General features: G+C 38.7%; 2 protein-coding genes across 4 annotated transcripts in view; one reads left to right on the forward strand and one right to left on the reverse strand.

Annotated features, from left to right (window-relative positions):
* Nucleotides 1-1,430, forward strand: part of LOC136553450 (RCC1 and BTB domain-containing protein 2) — a 35,586-nt gene extending 34,156 nt beyond the window's left edge. For all 3 annotated transcript variants that reach the window (XR_010783155.1, XR_010783156.1, XM_066544995.1), the window contains one exon: nt 172-1,430. Coding sequence is in view for 1 of the 3 variants with exons in the window: in XM_066544995.1 (XP_066401092.1) it covers nt 172-198 (27 nt within the window). In the remaining 2 variants the exon portion in view is untranslated. The remainder of the gene's footprint in view (nt 1-171) is intronic.
* The window catches only part of RB1 (RB transcriptional corepressor 1), a 71,316-nt gene continuing 51,406 nt past the window's right edge, over nt 611-20,520 (reverse strand). The window contains exons 18-27 of the mRNA XM_066544992.1: nt 8,718-8,836; nt 8,143-8,291; nt 7,337-7,482; nt 6,682-6,786; nt 5,602-5,715; nt 5,351-5,517; nt 4,448-4,478; nt 3,981-4,126; nt 3,677-3,726; nt 611-2,680 (exon numbers count right to left, since the gene is read on the reverse strand). Of these exons, the coding sequence (XP_066401089.1) occupies nt 2,607-2,680; nt 3,677-3,726; nt 3,981-4,126; nt 4,448-4,478; nt 5,351-5,517; nt 5,602-5,715; nt 6,682-6,786; nt 7,337-7,482; nt 8,143-8,291; nt 8,718-8,836 (1,101 nt within the window). The 3' untranslated portion in view covers nt 611-2,606. The remainder of the gene's footprint in view (nt 2,681-3,676; nt 3,727-3,980; nt 4,127-4,447; nt 4,479-5,350; nt 5,518-5,601; nt 5,716-6,681; nt 6,787-7,336; nt 7,483-8,142; nt 8,292-8,717; nt 8,837-20,520) is intronic.

The raw sequence follows: 20,520 nt of genomic DNA on the forward strand, positions 1-20,520 counted from the left end.
CATTTGTAAGGTGGAGAATGTCTTCAAGTGTATTTCCATCTTTAAAAGAAATCAATGCCCTGGTGACTTAAACTGTGATTAATAAAATGGTCCTCAGAAGACTAATCATTGTTTCTTAAGCAAATGTATATTATGACAAGCTTGTTACATTTAAAATATTTCCGCTTGTAGCAGGGAAGAAGAAATAAGCTTCTATGACATGTAAGAACAAACAGCATTTGGAAACAGTGGACAGCAGGAAGAGATTAAGGTATAAAACATCAAATGAAGAGCCTGGGAGCCAGCTCATCCACCTTCACATGGCTACAGAGCCAGGCTGATAGATTCCATTCCCTTAAGCACCAATGGACAGAAATGGGCCTTTAAAGGATACAATTTACCTGACCTCATCTTACACCCAGGGCAGCTTCAGCTTTCTACAGAAACTGATGCTTGGTGTTAAGCACCTAAAATGGCCATCACATTTTGTGCCCAGTTTCTGCTGTGATTCCAAATTTTCTTTTTTCCTGGAACAGTTTCAATATTCCAGGCCATTTTTAGTACAGCAAGGCCTCACTCTAAGAAAAGTGCTGTCAAACATAGTAAGATTTCCATATCTAATAAAAAGCCATTAGTTTCAATATGTATTTATTTGGATAGGTACCATATGAAATCACCTAATATAAGGAAATCACTGACTGTAAATCCTTTAAAAGCTATTTTATTTATCTTGAAAGGCAAGAAACTGATTAGTTGTATAAAATAATATTGTACATTTGATGTAAAGCCTTCAGTCTGTTTGACAAAAAAAATACATTGTCACAGTAAAGAAAGAATGAATCTGTGTAGATACTGGACTCTGTATCATCCCTCTAGCCAAAGGACTGCTGTAACAGAGCTTACAGTCAGTGCACCCCAATGTTAACATATATCCTGTCTGTAAAACTGCAAAAAGTGAGAAAATAAACATAAGGTACTCCAGAACGTTCTGTACGTTTTTCAGTAAGGAAGTTGAAGCCATACTGAGTCTAAAACACCCCTCAATATTATTTTTAAATTAATTTACAGGTTTTGCTGCTCATAGAATTTTAGTAGTTCTAGGGTTAGCTTTGAATCAACACAAGAACTTTAAAAAACTTCCTACTCTAAATACTCTAGAATCAGCTAAACAATCTGTAAATAAGCTCCCTGGAAGACATTGGTTTAAAATGTTTGTGCCATTAATAGCATGCTTTTTTACTGTACCTGTTCTTGACTTAAGAAGCTGCAAAAGCTAAAAGTCATAAAAATGGGTAATTTTGAAGCAGGACAATTGATTTGCTTATATTTTAATCCACTGGAAATAAAACATGTGCTTTTGTTAATTGGCTCTTTTAACAAAACTTTCTTGTTGCAAGAAAAGTTCCAGTATCTGAATCAGTAACTTACAAATACAAAATATGAAAAAAGTATTGGATGGTTTTGTTTGGGTTTTTTTGCTAGTTGCAACCATTGACAAGTTGCCCAATTATCTGCCTTTTCAGTAAAGGCAGATGGATTTTCCCAACGTGGGTTCACCACGTTCAGGTTTTTACAGGTGCTGCAGTAAGGCCAATTGGGGATGGCCTGTGCTTTTAGAGACCAGGCTGCTCTTACCTGGCACCCAGCTGGAGACCCTCACCTTCCAGCTGTTCCTCAGGCTCTTTGGCTTGGCTACAATTAGGTGAAAATCTGAAGAAATCAAGGAAATTCTGCATCATTAGAATTTTGACATCTTGTGTGTCCCAGGTATGGTTTAGGTTTTCTGGTTTTTGGGGGTTTCTCTGGGGTTTTTGTTTTGTTTTTTCTTCTAATACTTGAGATTTCCCAAGATAAGAAAGGGCACATCAATTACTCCGCATATGGGAAAGAAGCTTCAGCTTCTGGGAAGTTTCAATGTGGGATTCTGGGATGAATCTCTATGGGATTCATACTCCATGAAATTCAAACTGAGTGCCAGTGTAACTGCCTTCCAAAATGACACTGGAGTGGGAGCTGGGGAAGCAAAACTACAAAATGCCAAGTGTTGGTTTCAGTAGTAAGGCTATGAAATGAGTTCACTTCAAATTCGGGTTGTACTCCTGAGGTGAGGCCCCTTCTCTGCAAGGCCCCCAGCTGCTGTCCCATTTAATTTAATGGGAATTTGATGTGCTAATTATGAACAGAGACAAAAAGTCTTTGCAGTAATTGGCCCACCATTTTCAAAATTTGCAAGTAATGAAAATCTAATAATCAAATCTAAGAAACAAAATTAGTGCATTTCAAATCATTCTAGCTAACATTTCACCTTTAGACATAAAAAATTCAATCCAACGAGCCTGAACTGGCTTAAATCAGTAATGCTGCAACAGGAAATTCAGACACTTTCCAAGACTTTTTAAAAATCCTCAAAAAATATATAAATTAAATTCAGTGGCTTACATTGTATATATGCTACATCATAAGGCAAAGTATAATGGGAAAACATTAAACAATTTAAAAAGTACAAATGTTTTCAACTAGCAGTTTGGAATAGAAAGCAACTAAAAAGCAACTCTATTAATGAAGGCTGTAAAACAAAAACAATTTTAAGAGGGCTGGCAGTGCAGCCCCTGGTCCTGAGAAGAATCTCACTTATCTTCAGTGGCTGAGGTATCATTTCCATCATTCAGCTTCTGCTTCTGCATTCTTGTTCGAGTAGATGCTACGAGAAAACCCAACAAAGAAAAAGAATGAAATATTTTTTTCATAATTACTTTGGACTGATTATTGGAAAAATTTGTAATGACACAAGGAATAGAAGTACATTATTCTATTGTAAACAAATTGAATCCCTCATTATAGGATGAACACCTAATTTTGCACTGTTTCAGCCATTCTTGCTCAGTCTTACAGATCTTATGAAATCCCTTCCACCTGTTCACTCCAGTTCTCATTGTCTCTGTCCCCTCATTGTGTCCATTTCCACCCTCCAGGTGGGCAGATGCTCCGTGTCACATCAGGAATCTCGCCAGGCAGAGGCTGTGGGCTGAGCAGTGCCCACATCCCAGAGAAAGCCTGCCCAGGAATGCCTTTTCCCCTCAGTGGCAGACACCAACACCACTGCACAACAGACAGAGATCTCCTTCTTAACCCCTGCCATAAGTCAACACTGAAACATTTTCCATACCTTAAAATAGAGGTGCCTGGATCCACACTCATACCTATCTTGATGAGCAATGTAAGAGGTTTTTAATGGCCAAATCTGCTCAGCTGCAGAGCTCAGGTTCTCAGAGAGTGAGAATGCCTGGCCAGGCCAAGTGTGCTCCTTCTCACAAGTGGAAAATACAACTCAGACATGGGGGTGGGGCTGTTTTGCTTTTTATGAGCTAGATTTGAATTTCATTTCAAAACAGAAAAGTGATGCCATAAGATCTGAAAAAATGCTGACCCACAGTAGAAGAAAAAGCAGTCTCAGACATTTCCCTATAAATGCAAAGCAACAAAAAACATACATACGGTTTTCCTGTGTACATAAATTTCCATTTTGTAACCTGCATTTTCAAGATTATATGCAGGAAGTACAAAAGCTAAGCAAATTACCCAAATCACATCAGTGTTGAACAATGTTTTCATCTGAGTGGGCCCAAGCACTCTTATCCAAGGCACTCAGTGCACACAGATTATGAGAAAAGTATTATATCCTTTTTATTATACTCACTCATTTCTGCAAGCTTTTGTTGGAACTTGGACTCCTGGGGTAGGTGTTTGCTACAGAAAGAAAGCATAAGGTTAAGTTAATAAAAATAACTTTTTACCTTCATTACCTAAACTTTAAATCATGGGAGTCGCTTTTTTACACCAAAGCATGTAAATGAAGAGCTTCATGCTTCCATTTCTCATTTGATACAGCTGCTAAAGCCCAAAAATTAACACAAGACAGGGTTATCAGGAGGAAGTTAGGATGAAGGCCCCGAGAGCCCAATATATGCCAGATCTCTGAAAAGCCCAGGGCAATCTCTCACCTTCCATCTGCCTCGTCTGTCCCCTCTATATCGAAGCGCAGCCTCTTCAGTGGCTTCGGGGCAGCAGCTCCCACGTCTGCACTGCGCTTCAGCTGGCCCTCACTGTTGCACAACATCTGGTTTATTTTTTGAAACTTTTCAGAAGTCTGAAGTGACAAGAATATAGGGTAAGAATTGCCAATAAATCCTGAAACCACTCCAACTTTCCAGATTATCCAAAAAAATTAGGAGTCCTTAAAACTCTGGAGTTTTAAGAACCCTTATCTTGTGCCAAAGCAACTAAAATAAAATGCAACACATTTTGAAGGTGAAGTCTAGATATTTGAAAGGAGTTAACAGGACTTCCCTATAATTACTTTAGTAAATCAGGTACACTCATTGGCCTGCCCTAGAGATGTGAGCAGGCTACCACATTCCTCCAAAAGTTACATGCATTTAATACCAGACATCAAGATGTTAAAACTCACCCCAAATGATTCTCCAATGGACACCAAAATTCTGCCAAATGAAGAAGAGAAGTTTAAGCACCACTTAACAATGACAGAAGCAATGACTAATTTGCACAGGTTAACACAAGGTATTAACAAGGTCTCTTCCTCTCTCTCTGCATTAACAGTGCAAATCCATACTGTGCTTTACTGTGTTAAGACATTTCTCTTTGAGCCACTGCATGCTCCATCACCAAACAAACTGAATCACACAGATAGATATGAAATTGTGGCTTGAAAGAATCAGAGGCCCCCATAGTCTGTCCTGTATCAGAAAGAAGAGCCTTCAGTGCTGGGTACCCAGACAATCATCCTCTCATCTCCACCTTCAGGTGTCTGCTAATCAAAGTCATGCAGGACTTCAACCTAAATACACAATAACATTTAAACTTTTGTGCACAGTGGGACTCACTTGATCCAAGTCTGAAAAGCCACTGGAAGCTGGTACATTTACTGTCATCCTCATCTGCTAAGAACCAGTAACCAACAGTTTGAAATGTTCTGTTCAGCCAGCTAAACAAACATTTTGTTGCAAAAAAGTATTTTCTCTTTAAAGAAGCTGACAAAGCTAATCTGTGTTTTTCAGGAGTGTGAAGCAGGGTCAAAGCCAAGAACATTTATAGCAACCAGGTCAGGAAACTCTTCTTTGGTAGGGGGTAAAAAAAAAAAAAGAGGAAAAAACCAACAAAAAACTTCCTTGAGCACAACAGAAAAGCATTGAATGATGAATAAAGATTCCAAATACAGGATAAAAACTATTAATCAGAAATTATATGATAGCCACAGACTACTGACAAACTAGACTGCAGTTTTTCAATTTGCTTAGATTAATATCCCCCAAATACCTTAAATTTAGTCCAAAAATGCTTGTCAACAACGTACCTAGACCTTGGAGTCATCTTTGTGGGTGACTGAAACCCATCAGAGAATTTGTATGGGCTCTTCAGAGGTGAGATGTAGATGTTATTGCCAGCAGGGACACGCCGAGGAGAGTTGGAGAACTGGTAAGGACTGCGAGGAATGTGTGGGATTGGTGACAGAGTGGGAGGCTATAAAAATAATAAAATAATCATAAGGTTTTATTGCCTATATATTTCTAGTCTATTGAATAATGAACAGAGATAATGGCTTACCCTGCTGGAAGCATACTGCAAAATGTTTGTTTTCAGCTTCTGCATAAACACTAAGTTGTAAAAGACTATGATGGAGTCATATTGTTCTTCTCGGATAAGAACACGTTTGAAAGTCTGCACAGAGTGATAAAATCATACACAGATTAAAAAAAATACAAGGAATGAAAATTTTACATTTGACAAACTCATAAAGTCACTCAAAGTCCGTGTTAGATTAAGAGCTAGGATGGCACATGAGTTGTATGCAAGCCATTGTAACTTCGCTAAACTGCTGGAGATTTTTTCAAATGTGTTTGGACACCAGCACCTACTTCATTAACTGGCACAGCCCCTTGGTGTGAACACAGTTCTAACATTTTCCAAATTTAAGTACAATTTGCTTTCACACCCATGTGTCAAAAAGTCTAGACTACTGTGCATGCCTTGGAAGGCTAAAAAACTCATTACTGACCTGATGGGGATAAAATAGTTCTATAGGCTTGGAGACAGAAGTCTGGAGTTTAGCCAAGATCCACAAATACACTATGAGAAATTTTGCTACTGAGGGGATGCTACAGTTCCATTAACTGGTGAGGGTTTTTCTATAGATTTCATTACTGTGCTGTGCAAAAATTTCAGTACTTTGAAGTTCCTGTGAAGGAAGGAACTTCTTCATGTTAGAATTAAGCCTGCAACTTTAATACATACAAAGCTGTTTGATACATAGCCATACATCTCTATTTGCTATCAAACCGTGTTTCTGTTGAAAGCTTCTATAGAAAGTAATCTGCTTCTCTTCCCTTAATGTTCCAAGGAAGTTAGACAACTCATAAAGAAACTTGTGTTACTTTTGAAAATCTTATTAGCTCTAGACATAAATTTTTCATCTAGACTCGAAATACAGTCATAAACCATTGTTACATATTTTTCAAAAGATGGAATGAAATTTGTTTTCTGAGGAGAGTTACCAAACTATTTATGCAAGATGTTAAGCAGATATTTAATGTTAGAGTCAGCTTTCTCCTCCACAAAGTGGAGATGCAGTGAAGCAGGAGTTTTCTGGGTTTTTTATGGAGGAATAACATTTAAAAACTTCCATACCTCTTGATTTGTGTTGCAAAGCTCCTTGTATGCTGAAACTATCATTTTAAATCGAAGATCTACATTCTTTACTTTGCATATGCCATACATGGAACACATCATGATCTATTAAAGAAACAAGACAACTGCAAATTAATTCAGCTTCTTCATTTCAAGTTAAGAAATAACTTTCTTTTACTGATTGTGCTCTATAAACTAGCAGACAACTCAACTTAAAAAGAACTTCTAGAACATAAGTTAACATAATGCTACCTCCATTCCTAAAAGACAAACAACTAATTGGAGCTGATGGTACCTTCTCAAACTCCTACCATATGCTGCAATTTTAGAGTATAATAACAAAAAAATTTATCAGCCACACATATTGTCTTCGCAAAGAAAATCACTATATTTTTATGCAAATTATTAGAAATTGTGGTCTGTCTTTGTTATTTTGTAAAAAGCTCAAAATTGTATTATTAGGTGCCATATCAAGTAATTGCCAGTGCTTAAAAAACTGAGATTACAGACTTCAGTCTAAACTAAGTCCTCCTTTCAGTGATCAAGAGATTAATAAAAACCCCAGAGTACAATTTCTAATGGCTAAGAACATACAAAGAACATTTTGTTCAGGAGAGTCTTTTTAACTTTTTAAAACTTTTTTTGTCCTTGTTACCTGGTCCAGGTGCCTGTCTCTCATTAGTTCATACTCATTTTGCAGTGTGTGCTGGAAGAGAGTCCAGATCAAGGGTTCCAGGTCAGGATGGTCGGAGAGAAGGTGAAGGAACAGGGTATGGAGTCGACGATAGGCCAGTAGATACACTTCAGAAACAAAGAAAAATAAACTGCAATTGTTGTAACAGGAGCATCCAAAATGAAAGGAATGTAATGAAGGAGGGACAGCATTGTGCTGCTCACTGTCTGCAAGGAAAAAAGCTACCAGACATCAAGTGAAGGTAGTAGAAGCCAGGCTCAAAATAAATGGAGAAGGTTTTCATACAAGAGACAGCAGACAACGTGGAAGGCCCCAGCAAACACCACTGCACATGTATGTCTATGTCAATTTGAACAAGCACCTGGAACATGCATCTGCTGAGAGTTACTATGCAGACACAGCACAAAAGGTTCAGCAAACCCCCCAGGTGGGATGAAGACCAAGCCTGGGAAAGCACCAGCCATGTCTGCCCGGTTGTCCTCCTTCACATGACATCTCTTCATGGTCACTGCTGGGAAAAGGATGCTACAACAGCAGAGCCCCTATGGACATTCTTCCAGCCAGGAGAGGGAAGTTTTCACTTCTAACTTGCAGAGTGCACACAGGAACCACCGGCTGGCACCATTTTGCTCGTTCTTCCAGAGGTTTGCCTGGTGTTCAGTACAGATTCTACAACAAACTTTTCAGAAATGCTGAGTGCCAAAACCCAAAAATGATAAAGAGCAAGAGATAACTTTGCAATGTCAGCACATGCAGGAGGAACAAACCTTTCTTGTAGAATAGAGAGAGGGAGGTAGATTTCTGCGGTTTCTGCGGTGTTTGGGGGGTCACAGCAGGTGGAACATCTGGAGGGGAAGTAGCACTTAGAGGAGGTCCAGATGCCTTCTTCTTAGGAGATTTCACAGGAGAAAGATAGCTAGAGGTTCAACATATATTAAGCATTTAACACCATAGGATGAAGAATTTTCATTATGCAACTCTACATGAATAATACTTGCAGGAACTCTTCCCTTTTCCCCATCAGAAGAAATAAATTGCTATTGTGACCTGTTATCCCCAACACCTGATAAAGGGGCTTGTTTATTCCTAGGCAAGTGATGTAACAGTTTACAATTACATATTTTATAGGGGTGGGGAAAAATATTTCAACAGTTGATTTAACTTTCAATGTATAATAAATATCTGCAAATACAATGGTTTAACAAAACTTAAGTACCAAGCCTAAGAAGTAGGAAAACAGAATACAGGTGGACTTGAATATTAGGGGTAATATCAATTATATTAATATTAAGGGTAATATCAATTTCACATTTCCCTAGACCTCAGGCATTCATTCACTTACAGGTCTGCAGCAGTGTGGTTATGCTGGAAAGGTGTATTGGGAGTAGAAGTGGGTTCAGGCTGATCAGCTTGGCCTTCTCGCTCTTTCGACTGCTTGATAAGATCAAACAGAGGCGACCCCTGGAAAAATGACAGGAATCCTGCATCACACTAAGAACAGACAACAACTCTGAATGGATTTAGGTCCTTCTCTAAAACCAACTACCAAAATGTGAACCTCAACAGAAGGTTAAAGCTTTGAAATACTTCAGAACACTCATACTTTGAAAGATTAATTTTAACCATTTAACTTTGAGTTATTAAATACATCAAATGCTGTTTTTCCTGTTTCAACAGCAGTCCATTAGATATAGGTTAACTGCAGATTTGAGACAGTTGTATTAGCTGTATTCTAGAGTCCCTTACTACTTCCTATTAAAGCTATTGCTGAAAAGAGGAATAATCAATACAACAAAACAGACAAAATATCACATTTCAAGGAACACAGAACAATATTAACAAAAAATCCTCCTAACCACCCCAAAAAATCCAAAACCAAACCAACCAAACAACCAACACCCAAAAAATCCCACCAAAAAACAGCTGAAGGAAATCTCAGTCCATTGGTGACTGAAAGTGCTGTACCTACTGTCAATCCATTTTTGCTACAACATTTACCCAATATTTTACATTCAACAATATATAATATATAATATATAAATAATATATAAATCATAGTCACTTAACTGCACTGGGGACTATTCAGTCTCTGTAGTATCATGTTCCAGAGCCACCTCTGGAAAGAGTTAGAGTGACTCTGGATACATTAAGTCTCTGCCCTCATGGCCCAAAGCAAATCCTAATACCCTAATTTTGATTTGAGGCAAACTACCAGTACTTTAACCAAGTCCTCTGGAATACATCAGAAACAAAAAGCTTGAGGTAGGAGGTGAGAGAGGAGCAGAGAGAATATAAGGGGAATGAAGGAGGTTCTGGCTGAAACCACATCAGCCCTTCTGCTGATGTTAGTAATAAACAGCAGTTCTGCAGAAACAAAGTGTCAGCCTGCCTGCATGTCACACACAGTAGAATTATGCTGAGACAGCAAGACCACATGGGAAAGTATTTTGACACCATATTTATAAATAAATTTGAAAGCACAGGGTTGATGGTTTCTGTTTGTTTTATTTTCTTTAAACAGGAGACTCATCCTTGAGTACAATGTTGCCTCTCACCAGTGCAGCATCAGAACTCCTGAAGCAACAGAGGAACATTTGGGTAGCAAATACGTGCCTTCTTGAGAATGAGAGGTGGGGGAAGCAGTGTCCATAAAACTCAGGATTAAGTGGGCAAAACCAGACATGCGGCATTCTCCTCAAATGATCTTCCCAAAAGACAGCAGCAACATCTGTCAGCGCATTGCTCTGTACACAATGCACTGTCTCGTGGTTCCTGGTATAGTTTGATCTTCCAAATGCATATTTTAGATATTAAAATGCACTGGCACAGATGACAAATCTATAGCTATGAACAGGAGCACAGCATGCAGGTAAAGCATGCAGCATCACCTGGCTAAGGCAATAAGAAATAGCCTAGTAAAATTAGACTACATTTACTAGAATTGAAACTAGCAGTAAGACATTCCTTATTTAGACTTATTCCTAAAAAAAACCCACCTTTTTTTAAGTGGATCAAATAGAAATTCAGAGTAACAAGGTGAGAGTGACAAGATTTACAATTTTTCACACTGCAATTTTTAAATTATGATTTTGGCAATACTGGAGCTGTTTCATCCATAGCAGAAAAAACCATCAGTTAGTGATTCATAACCACATAGTTGTTTCTCCATCATTTCTCAACCAGTTCAGCTCTTGGGCTGGTTTGCATCATTTTTCCCTTCACTTAGGAGTGCACGCACTTCTCACTTGTGTCTCTCAGTGCTGCCCTTGCAGGAAACACAGGCATATGACCTCCATTTCTCATTCTTCTGGCCACTTGGCCTCTTCCTTTTTTATTATTCCCACCAGCACTTCACTTTGCTCTGAGGAACCCAAATTTCTTTCCCAGAGCAATCATTGCTGAGATATCTTGACTAAGAGTGAACCCTGCTTCATTCACATCACATTTTAGTGATTAGTGACTGGAAAAGTATTGTTTTAATGAAGGAGGAAAAGGGCTTGATGAAAGGGAATGAGAGGTAGGTCTAGAAAGAGAAGCAAAAGTTACTATTCTTGAGTTAGCACTTGAGACCAGCAGTTCCAGGTCCTCTGTCACCCCTGCTCCAATTTTGCTCACATTATTCGGAGTGTGATTCCACTAGATAAGGTATGGGGACACAGCAGTTTGCTACACACAGAAGGATCTGCCTATTTCTGCATCATTTCCACTCCTCTTCTACCTGCCAACCTCAACAACCAGACAACCCCCACATAAGTCAACTAAACCATCAGAAAGCTAACAGAGAAAGCTAACACAGATTTAAATCTGCTCTGCAGAGAATCACAGAGCCAGAACAAGCACTAAGAACAGACAGGGCAGCCACACCACAAAGGCTGGGAGCAGAGCAGAATACAAAGTACAAGATGCTGTGCATTTATTGACAACAACCTATTCCACAACCTGATTAGCATGTGGAATTTTATCTGACAGGAATGTAAGAGAACTGACTGCTGCTTTCCATCAGTTAGTTAGATGGGCTACCTTCAGCAAGAGGATATTTTTGTGCAGAAACATCTACCCATAGAGTAAGATGTAGTGAGTCCCATACATCTCTTTTGGTTCCCACAAATACTAATTGATGCTGTGGTTAAAAAGCTGGCAAGACAAAGAGGGTGCTGCAAGCCACCTGGGCCCAGCAGTGCAGAGCTACCAGCACCAACAATGGCAGGGTGTGAGAAAGCCCATTCAATGTATGTCCCTGAGCAAACCACAGCCTTGTCACCTACGCTGGCTGCACAAACTTATCAGTCCTGCAGCTGCACAAGCAGAAATAGGTTATTTAGCTTTCAGACCTAGTGACATTTGAAGTAGGTGTTTTGCTGATCACCATTTCCACCTTCCTCTCAGACTTTAGATGCAGCCCTCTCTGCTCTTTCCCCAGGGACCCCCACCACTCTCATGGGTACCTTTCCAAGTGCATGGCCACGTAGTTGGAGAAGTAGGTGCTATACTGACAAGACTGATGCCTCACAAAAACCTGTGTGTGCCACAATGCAGGAACACAGAGAGGGGTTTCAGGGTTTTCTCAAGTGCAACTACCCCCATGCTGTAAAACTGATGGATTTAATTACAGCTGTGTCTCCTTTCTTTATACTTGAACATGAAAAACGCTTCTATTCCATGAATTCAAAGTGCATTCTGCAGCTTGCAGGGCGTTTCCAAGCTTATCAGGGCAAATTTCAGCTTCAGTTCACAATTTGGTATTCAAGACTCAAATGAAAGAAATATAACATCATTTACCAAGCAATTACCAGTCCTCTATGTAATAATCACAAAAGAACTTTAACCCCCAGGTCCAGCTTAATCGAACAGGAATATTTATCAGGAACTCGTTTCTAAAGCCGTGTTATTCACGCTACCTTTACAAATTTCATATTGCTTTTTAAAGCTTTTAAGCAGCACTTAAGGTGAACAGGTCACCTCCAATGCACTGCTTTAACATGAAAGGAGATTTGCAATTTGTGTGTTAATTTAATGCTCAGTAAGTGATTAATGTTACCAGATGCAGCCACAGAATGAATTTCAGTAATTAAGCAAAATGTTGATTTTCATTCAAGACCTTCCCTGGGATGGCTACAGAAACCCCATTTTATTAGTGCAAAAAGTGAGAAAGCAAGAAATGAAGAGTTAAAATTTCTCAGGGTCAAAAGGCTGCTGGAATCAGCATGAAGAATAAGGCTGAAGTTTGACTCAGTTCCCTCTCAAAATACTCAGGGCTAACTAACTCTCCAAGGCTAAACTCTGTGCTTTAAGTGGGGCTTTGTTAAGAGTGGCTTTGCAGGATGCTTCCCTGCAGCAACACTTACATCACAAGCTTCTGCAGTGATTTTTCCCCATCTGAAAGCTCCTTTTATGGAAAAAACAGGCAGAATTTCTTATTTGCTACTCTTTATTTGGCTACAGTTAAACTACAGGACACACAGGTGCTTCCCTGCTTTACAATCTTTGTATATTGGCTTTATCCCAACTACATGTTTAATTGGACTTTGGTTTCCATGAAAATATTTTTAAAAACTCTAAATCCTTATATATGGGGAAGAACCCCCCGGGGATTTGGGTGTATCCACTGACCACAGAGGAAAAGCCCTGAGCAGCTTTACTCTAAATAGTGCTATTAGTAGTTCACTACTAAAAAAAAAAAATCTGCTTTTGTCTTTGTTTTCTGTATGCTTTATGTTTTTTGTTTTGGTAATAATTTCCTAATATATTTTCAGGTTTTAGTCATCTGTTCACATTAAATTTTAATGCAGTGTTTAGCACTTAACTGTGTATATATCTCAATGCCAAGGTCCCTTGGGTGCTGGGTTTTTTTTTTTTTGCCTCAGGCTTTCTTTTTTTCTTTTGCTTGTTTTCAGATTATTAAACCAGTCAATACAACACATAATGCTAAGACATGTTCTTCATCATAATGTCATAAAAGATGGAAGTGATTTTGTAAGGCAAAACAGAGCCAGTTTAGAACTGACAGCTTTGGAATGGAAGTGCAAGGACTGGATCAGTACCAGGTATTTCCAACCCTCTTTCCCAAGGGAAAACTGCATGCCCAGAAAGTTGGCTTTTGTTTGCAACTGTGTTTTCAGAAGTTTCACGTGACAATTAGTTACCAGAATTCTGAAATAATTCAGACCTGCTAAAACAAAGTAGATGTCACAGTCTAAACTGAAATAGTACTGATCATTAAAAAAATCAACAAAATTAAGGATTGTGTCCTAATTTCACACAAGAGTTGTGTTATATAAATTATGTTCGTACTGGGGCTTGTTTTTATGAAATTTATAAAGAAAAATATTAAAAACTACAGTGTTAATAGTTTAATTCATTTAAGAATACTGGCAGATCTGCTTTTTACTCCAAACAGTGTGTGTATGTTTAATACATGTCCTATTCCTATCCGACTCAACTTGAGCATTTAGGAGTCATCCAGCTTTGTGAGGATCTCCTTTTATCTAGTGATAAAGCAGTTCAAATCTCCTCAGAGAAGGAAAGCCAGGCTGCCACAGCCTGAATATACATCTTACACTTCATTGCTTTAAATGATGCTGCAAATCCATTCTCCTCACAGCTTTGCAATAATCTACTCTTCCTTGGAAGTCTCTGGAAAGACCTGGCAAATCTTGTTAGAAATCAGACTTTATTTCAGAATAATCAATGCCATACTTTTCAGCCCCTGTGCTCCTAAAATTATTCTTCACCAAATGAACGCCAATTAACCAATTCTCTATGATTTAGAGCATCTCTTAGCAAAGGTCCATGGGATTCACCTCACGCTAAAAGAGCAGTACAGGAGCATCATGAAAACACCCTTCCTATCAATGCAGAAGGAATTATGTGACAACACTTTTTAGCCATAAAGAAGATAGACCTTCTGTCAACATAGTGACTAAAACAATTGGTTATGTTCAAAAATATTACACAAAGCAGTGATAATGCTTGGCAAATAGGGAACTTCAAATAGGGACACAGTTACTGGTTTGTGGCTCTGCAACCAATCACCAGCTCAATATTGAAGGGAAAAAAACAACCCGGGTCATTAGGACTGCTCCTGTTTGCCAAGCCTGTGAGGCTAACCTTTCAAAAATCACTTTGAAAGGAATTTTGAAAGACAGTCTATAAGCAGAACTATGCTTTTATACAACTGTTTTGTTTACACTGCTCAGGATGACCCTGGGCAGGTTGCTACTACAGGGTTTGCAGCTCTTGCACCACTTTCTTCAGCAGTTTTTCTGCTCAATTCACAGAAGTGCACATGCAGGTACACAAAGCACTACAAAATACAGCAATCCTTGCCTTTTTTTGCTGAACATTATCCAAGAAAATATAATTTTAGGCTCATTTGCCACATTTTTTCCCCAAAACAATTGCTATGAGCATCTTCCATAGGGATGCTCATGCTTCCAGTACTGCACTGGCAGTGCTGCTGCAGAAACAATCTGTATCTGAAGTAATTAGCAAGTTTATCATCTAGCTCCCAGGACAGCCAGGCTTCAGTATGACTAATTCTTGGACAAATCTCAAGATTTTTGGGCAAGAGCCAGAGGTCTCAAGGACAACTGAATTAATACCAGTTTCCCCCCACTATCCGCACAGGAAGTTGTGTGCAATAAACCAAAGCCCACCTGATGTGACCCACTTGACTGCTGGAAATGACAATATATCAAGAGAAAAAATCTTGAGGTTGAAAATTTTTCCAACAGCTTTAAGCTGTGAAAAAGCTACAGGGTGTAATGATTTTCAGCACAGGAAGTAGAGGAGAGATGCTTTAAGGGACCATTATGTTAACAAACATCAGGCAGTACTAGAAATAACAGTTTTATAGTTATTTCTATGCAGGAAAAATTCTTACACTGGGGAGCAAAATAGCACTCAAGCACAGACTTTCTTCAGAGGAACTTCTGGGTTACAAAATGCCTATCTTGGTAAAGACAACTTATTTACATAATTACTATTGTAACAATCAAATTGTCATAGTGTTGCCTCACATTTTCTATTGGTTTCATTTACACAGTCTCAGTCCCCAGAAAAACCATTAAGAGCAGTTCTGGGAAATATTTTCACAAGTACAAGTGGAACCGTGACAGTGAAGTGCCAGCTCTGAGACTTGCGGTTAAAGCCCAAGATTCAGTTTCAAGTTTAGTGCTCTTTCCAATTTCTCATTAGCTGGACAGATTTAGTTACAATGTACCATAAACAATTCTCTTAACAACATAGAAGCGGTAAGTGTGCCAAGAAACTTTGTAGACAGCAGTTTTTGAAAGAGCAGGAGAATATCTTTTAGCAATGTAACCAAGGAGTCAACCAATTACAGACTGAGCAAAAGAAGACGTAGCAGATAACCTGCAGAGGATGTGACCAAGCTGCATGCACAGAAAGAGCAATTCCCCAGAAAAGTTAATACTAGGTAGGGGTTGTTACATGTCTTCAAACCATTAAGAGCAGACTGCTTGTGATATTTAAAAGATAAAAAGGACTATAAATATCTTGCATTGTACTTCATATAATCTAGAAGAGAAAAATGGCACAAATTGGAGTTCCATAAACAATATGCCATGTTTTTTAAGAAAACATGCCAACATGAGCATGGAAACCATTTTATGTCATGGATTTATCAACCAATTCTGGAAAACATTTCAACATGAAGAAAATTAGATGTGACAAAGAAGAAAAACCTGAAGCTGTAACAAAACTATCCATGTCACAACATTCTGGGTAGAAGCTCACCCTCTGAGAAGAGTTTTGATTCCAATTTAAGCCAATACTTGTATGACTATCATGATGAGATATCTCAAGCTCAGTTGTCTATACCCTGGTATGAGCTCAAGGCAGACAAGACCTGGCAGCCACCCTGCTGTGCTTGGCTTTTGAAGCAGAAGCATATACAGAGCTTCTGAGTGCTCAGTTGGCAGAATTTAAGAAGACATTTCCAATTAAGCATTTCTGCCTTACAAGCAGTTATTTGACAATCAGTCAAAATGTAGCATAACAGAGGTAAGGAAGACTGCACTGGAAATCAAATTAACAAGAGAATATTAAAAAAGGTCTTGGGATATTAATTATAGTTCATTAAAAAACAAAACAAAACATTCTTCCCAAATTGAAAATAAATAATTGAATTTGACAATGTGATACAAAATAGTATAAAAATCACTAGAAACACCCTGAACTTTTCAATAACTTGTCTTATCAGAAAGCACTGATATCTATATCTTTTTTAATGTTACACCTGTTTCATACTCACTTCTTAGTAATTGTATACATTGATGATTTTATCAATTACTAAGTGTTTTTCCCCTCTGCTTTCTCTCAAAGTGTTGCAGCTGATTCTGAGGGAGATCACAGAATGAGTTGGGGTTGGAAGGGACCTTAAAGGTCATGTAGGGGTCCAACCCCCTGCCATGGGCAGGGACACCTTCCACTTAGCAGGTTTCTCAGAGCCCCATCCAGCCTGACCTTAACACTTCCAAGGATGGGATATTCACAGCTTCTCTGAGCAACCTGTGCCAGTGCCTCCCATCCTCACACTAAAGAATTGCCTACTAATATCTAATCTAAACCCAGCCTCTTTCAGTTCAAAGCCATTTCACTTGTCCTGTCACTACATGTCCTTGTCAAAAGGAATAAAAGATACTACAGAGCTTTCTACTAAAATAAAAGAAAGAAAAAGTGCTGATCTCCTTACCACCCCAGCTTTTTTCTGGTTATTCCTTCACTTCCCACCACTCACCTCACGGGTAATTTCACTGAACTACAGCATTAGGTGGCTTCCATAACTACAAACTGTAAATTTGGATAACCATAGGAGAAATAATGCAAGAATTACTACGTCAGCAGAATTACTAGGTCATCATTAGCTTCACATATATCTGAAGCAGAGAAACAATTGTTAATTATTATTATTATATGTAAGAGTATCCTTTAGCAAATGATAGGAGTCAAAAAATATCAAAAATATCTTACACTAAAATGTGGAATATCTGGAACATCCATATACATGGAATGTGTATATATATATATATTCATGTATATACATGAAGTTACTCTAGCATCCTTAAAAAGCAGCCTAAATAAACCTTAAAACAATGCAATATACCAGCTTTAATTTTTTTCTAAGACCAACAAATGTAGCTGACAAAGAAAGGCAGAACCAATAAAAAGGTGCAAAAAAATCTAAACAATTTATCTAAGGTCTAAATGAGTGTGTGGATGTGGTAAACGCAGACCACACTTGGACCACATCAACATCTACAAGAAGTTTGAGCTCACATTTCTGCAAACTAGGCCAGTACTATTTTTCAGAAAATAATGTAAGACGTGATATTCAGTGCCTTTTCTCATGGCCACACAAGAATCTTTTATGAAGACTGATCAGTGATGGCCAGCTCAGGCCCTGGAAAAATACACTGGAAGGTGCAACATTTCCCCCTTGGGTATTTAGAGCAAAATTATGTGGCATATTAGAGAACCATAGAATGGTTAAGGTTGGAAGGGAACACAGTGGGGCATCTGATCCAACCTCCCTATTCCAGCAGGGTGTTTAAAGCCCAGTGCATTCCTATTTGGATGCATTCACAGGGATCTAGGAAAACATCTTCTTCAAGGTTTAAAATCTAGAGCTATAAAAAGATAATGATCGTATTTGGTTGGGTTTTTTCCAAAACACCACAAACCAGATCCACCAGCCCCTTCACATTTGAGCAGCACCAATGCAGAAAGCCCCCTCCCCACAGGAAACCTTTGTGCTCCACATCTATGCAGTGAAGGACCCAGACTCAGCATCCCACCTGCAGCCCCTTGCCCACCCACTGTGGAACCTGAAGGCAGAACTTGGGCTGGAGGCTTTGTGCAGGACCCATGAGGGCAACCAGTTGCCTCAGAGGGGCTCTACAAAAGCCATGCTGAGAAGTACACACCCAGCTGGGGACTAAAAAGCCAAATCTTGCCAAGGCACAGGCATCTGGGTCTTGGGCCTTCATAAAGATAATGAGGAAGCCAAGCCTCCTTTTAAAATAACATTTCAAAAGAAAGGATTTGAAAGACTGTCAAGACTTCTGATGCCCCTTTTTGGTGCTCAGATTCTCCTGAGCAGAGAGTGGATTTAAAATCAAGAAAATTTTATGCCCTCTGCTCTCTCCTTCCTCTGTATAACACTTGCTCCTTTTAATTGTATTACTTTGGCATACAATTAAAAACTGCACCACGAACATAGAAAGAACTTATGAGACTCTCCCTGAAGCAATAAATCAATGACATTAGGCAATACATGAAGAGTACATATCAATAAAGCAGTAAAACTGACTAGGATGATAAGGTGCATTCAATTACTAAATGATCAAAACTTGCTTCCCCGATCTCATGAAACTACAAATATCCTGCAAGAAAACACAAATGAAAAATGTGAAATCCCCCATGAACTGTCATTGTGCATGACTTAATCAAAGTATTTCACCTCTGTTTTACTAAAGTTACAAACAGCCACATTGAACTTGTTACTGTTTACTTCCTGTGGGGTAAGCAGATGCAGGAAGGTTGTGATGACTGGGAAGATATCCGAGTCTCCTGACAAGGGATTTTCAAGTGCTGAGCTTACAGAATGCCCCCCCCAAGATGTTTCCCTTTAGCTCTCAAGCTCCAGAGTGTGTAAAGGTCTTACATTACGCAGACAATAATGCAATTCCAAGTTCTGTTGAATTTTACAGCTTCTCATATTTGCTCTAGAAAAAACAAACCTGAACTGAGCTCAGCCATTTCTCCCAAACTTGCTTCTCACATACTTCCACATGAGATTAAGAAGTCATAACTCTCAAAGATCTAGGTTGCACTTTATTCAGGATAACCTGCCTGCCTCAGAAAGTATAAAGAATAAAAGGAAGACTTAAAAACACAAGCTGACCTTGAGATTTCACCACATTGCTTCTGGTAAAGAAACAGACCATTTTCACACTGGCTTAGGTATATACACTTAAGTTTATCTGTGCACCTATATATACACTCCTGGTATTTCAGAGAAAGATGGACAAAGAACACATGGAAACAGTTGCCAAATTTAAAGGAGTTACTTTGATTTGAATGCACTTTTACTCTGCTGTCTTTACTTTCACTGTAAGGAAAATGCTTTTGGTCAGTGTGGGCAGCTCCACTGCCTTCACCACAAACACAATGGTGTCAAACTCATCAAGAAACCAAAGCCCAAGTATCCAACAGGTTCTTTATTTGTCATTCAGTGGGAATTTTCTATAGCTACTCTGAAGCATAGAAACCAATGTCTGAGCTACCGCTCAAAAACAAAACAGGTTTTATAATTTACTTCCAAGGAAATAAGAGGCTGCAAATTAATGCATTTCTGAGGTTAGACCCACAAATTACAATCTCAACCTGAATCCATCTCCCTGCTACCTGACTCTCTATTTTGTCCACTTTATAACTTCAGGTGATATGAGGTACCTGTAGCATATTTATTTGTCTGTGATTTTCTAACTCTCTAGACTGGTTGGCCTGAGACAATGAAAACAAAAATCAAATATCAAGAGTGAAGACAGTTGGTCCAAAGTATGCAACACTCTTAAGTCAGTAAAAAAATTACAGCATCTTCAATGCACTCTGGATCAGATATTTGCCTAGAAAGCTGTCATCTTTTATAACTCCATCAATCTTATGTAAGAAAGCATGACTATACATACCCTGTCTGCATTACTGCTCATTTTTATCCTACTTTGTCAAAAATCAGTTAGGCATACATGGCTCTCTTTTAATACATTATAAGTATCATCATTCCAAACAGTTTACATGAAAATAAATTAGAGGGTAGTAAATCAAGAGCACAGATCTCACTCTTGAGTTTAGCTGAGGCTTTTAAACCTCACACCGCCCAACACCAGGCTAATGTCTGGCCAAGAGTCAAAACAATACAGATTTGAAAGCCTCAAAGTTGAACATTGCCACAACACTTCCAGCACAGTTTCACCACTGCCTTAAATCAGTGTAAGCACAATGGTGCTTCTCCAAGTTACACATCTGCACTTTGTACTTCATCCCTTGCTTCAGCATTAGCACCGCTCTGACTGCAAATTATGTATTTGTTAGCATTAGTTTTAAACCAAATAGTTGTCCTC

The sequence above is a fragment of the Molothrus aeneus genome, chromosome 2 (assembly GCF_037042795.1).
Source record: "Molothrus aeneus isolate 106 chromosome 2, BPBGC_Maene_1.0, whole genome shotgun sequence".
Lineage (NCBI taxonomy): Eukaryota > Metazoa > Chordata > Aves > Passeriformes > Icteridae > Molothrus > Molothrus aeneus.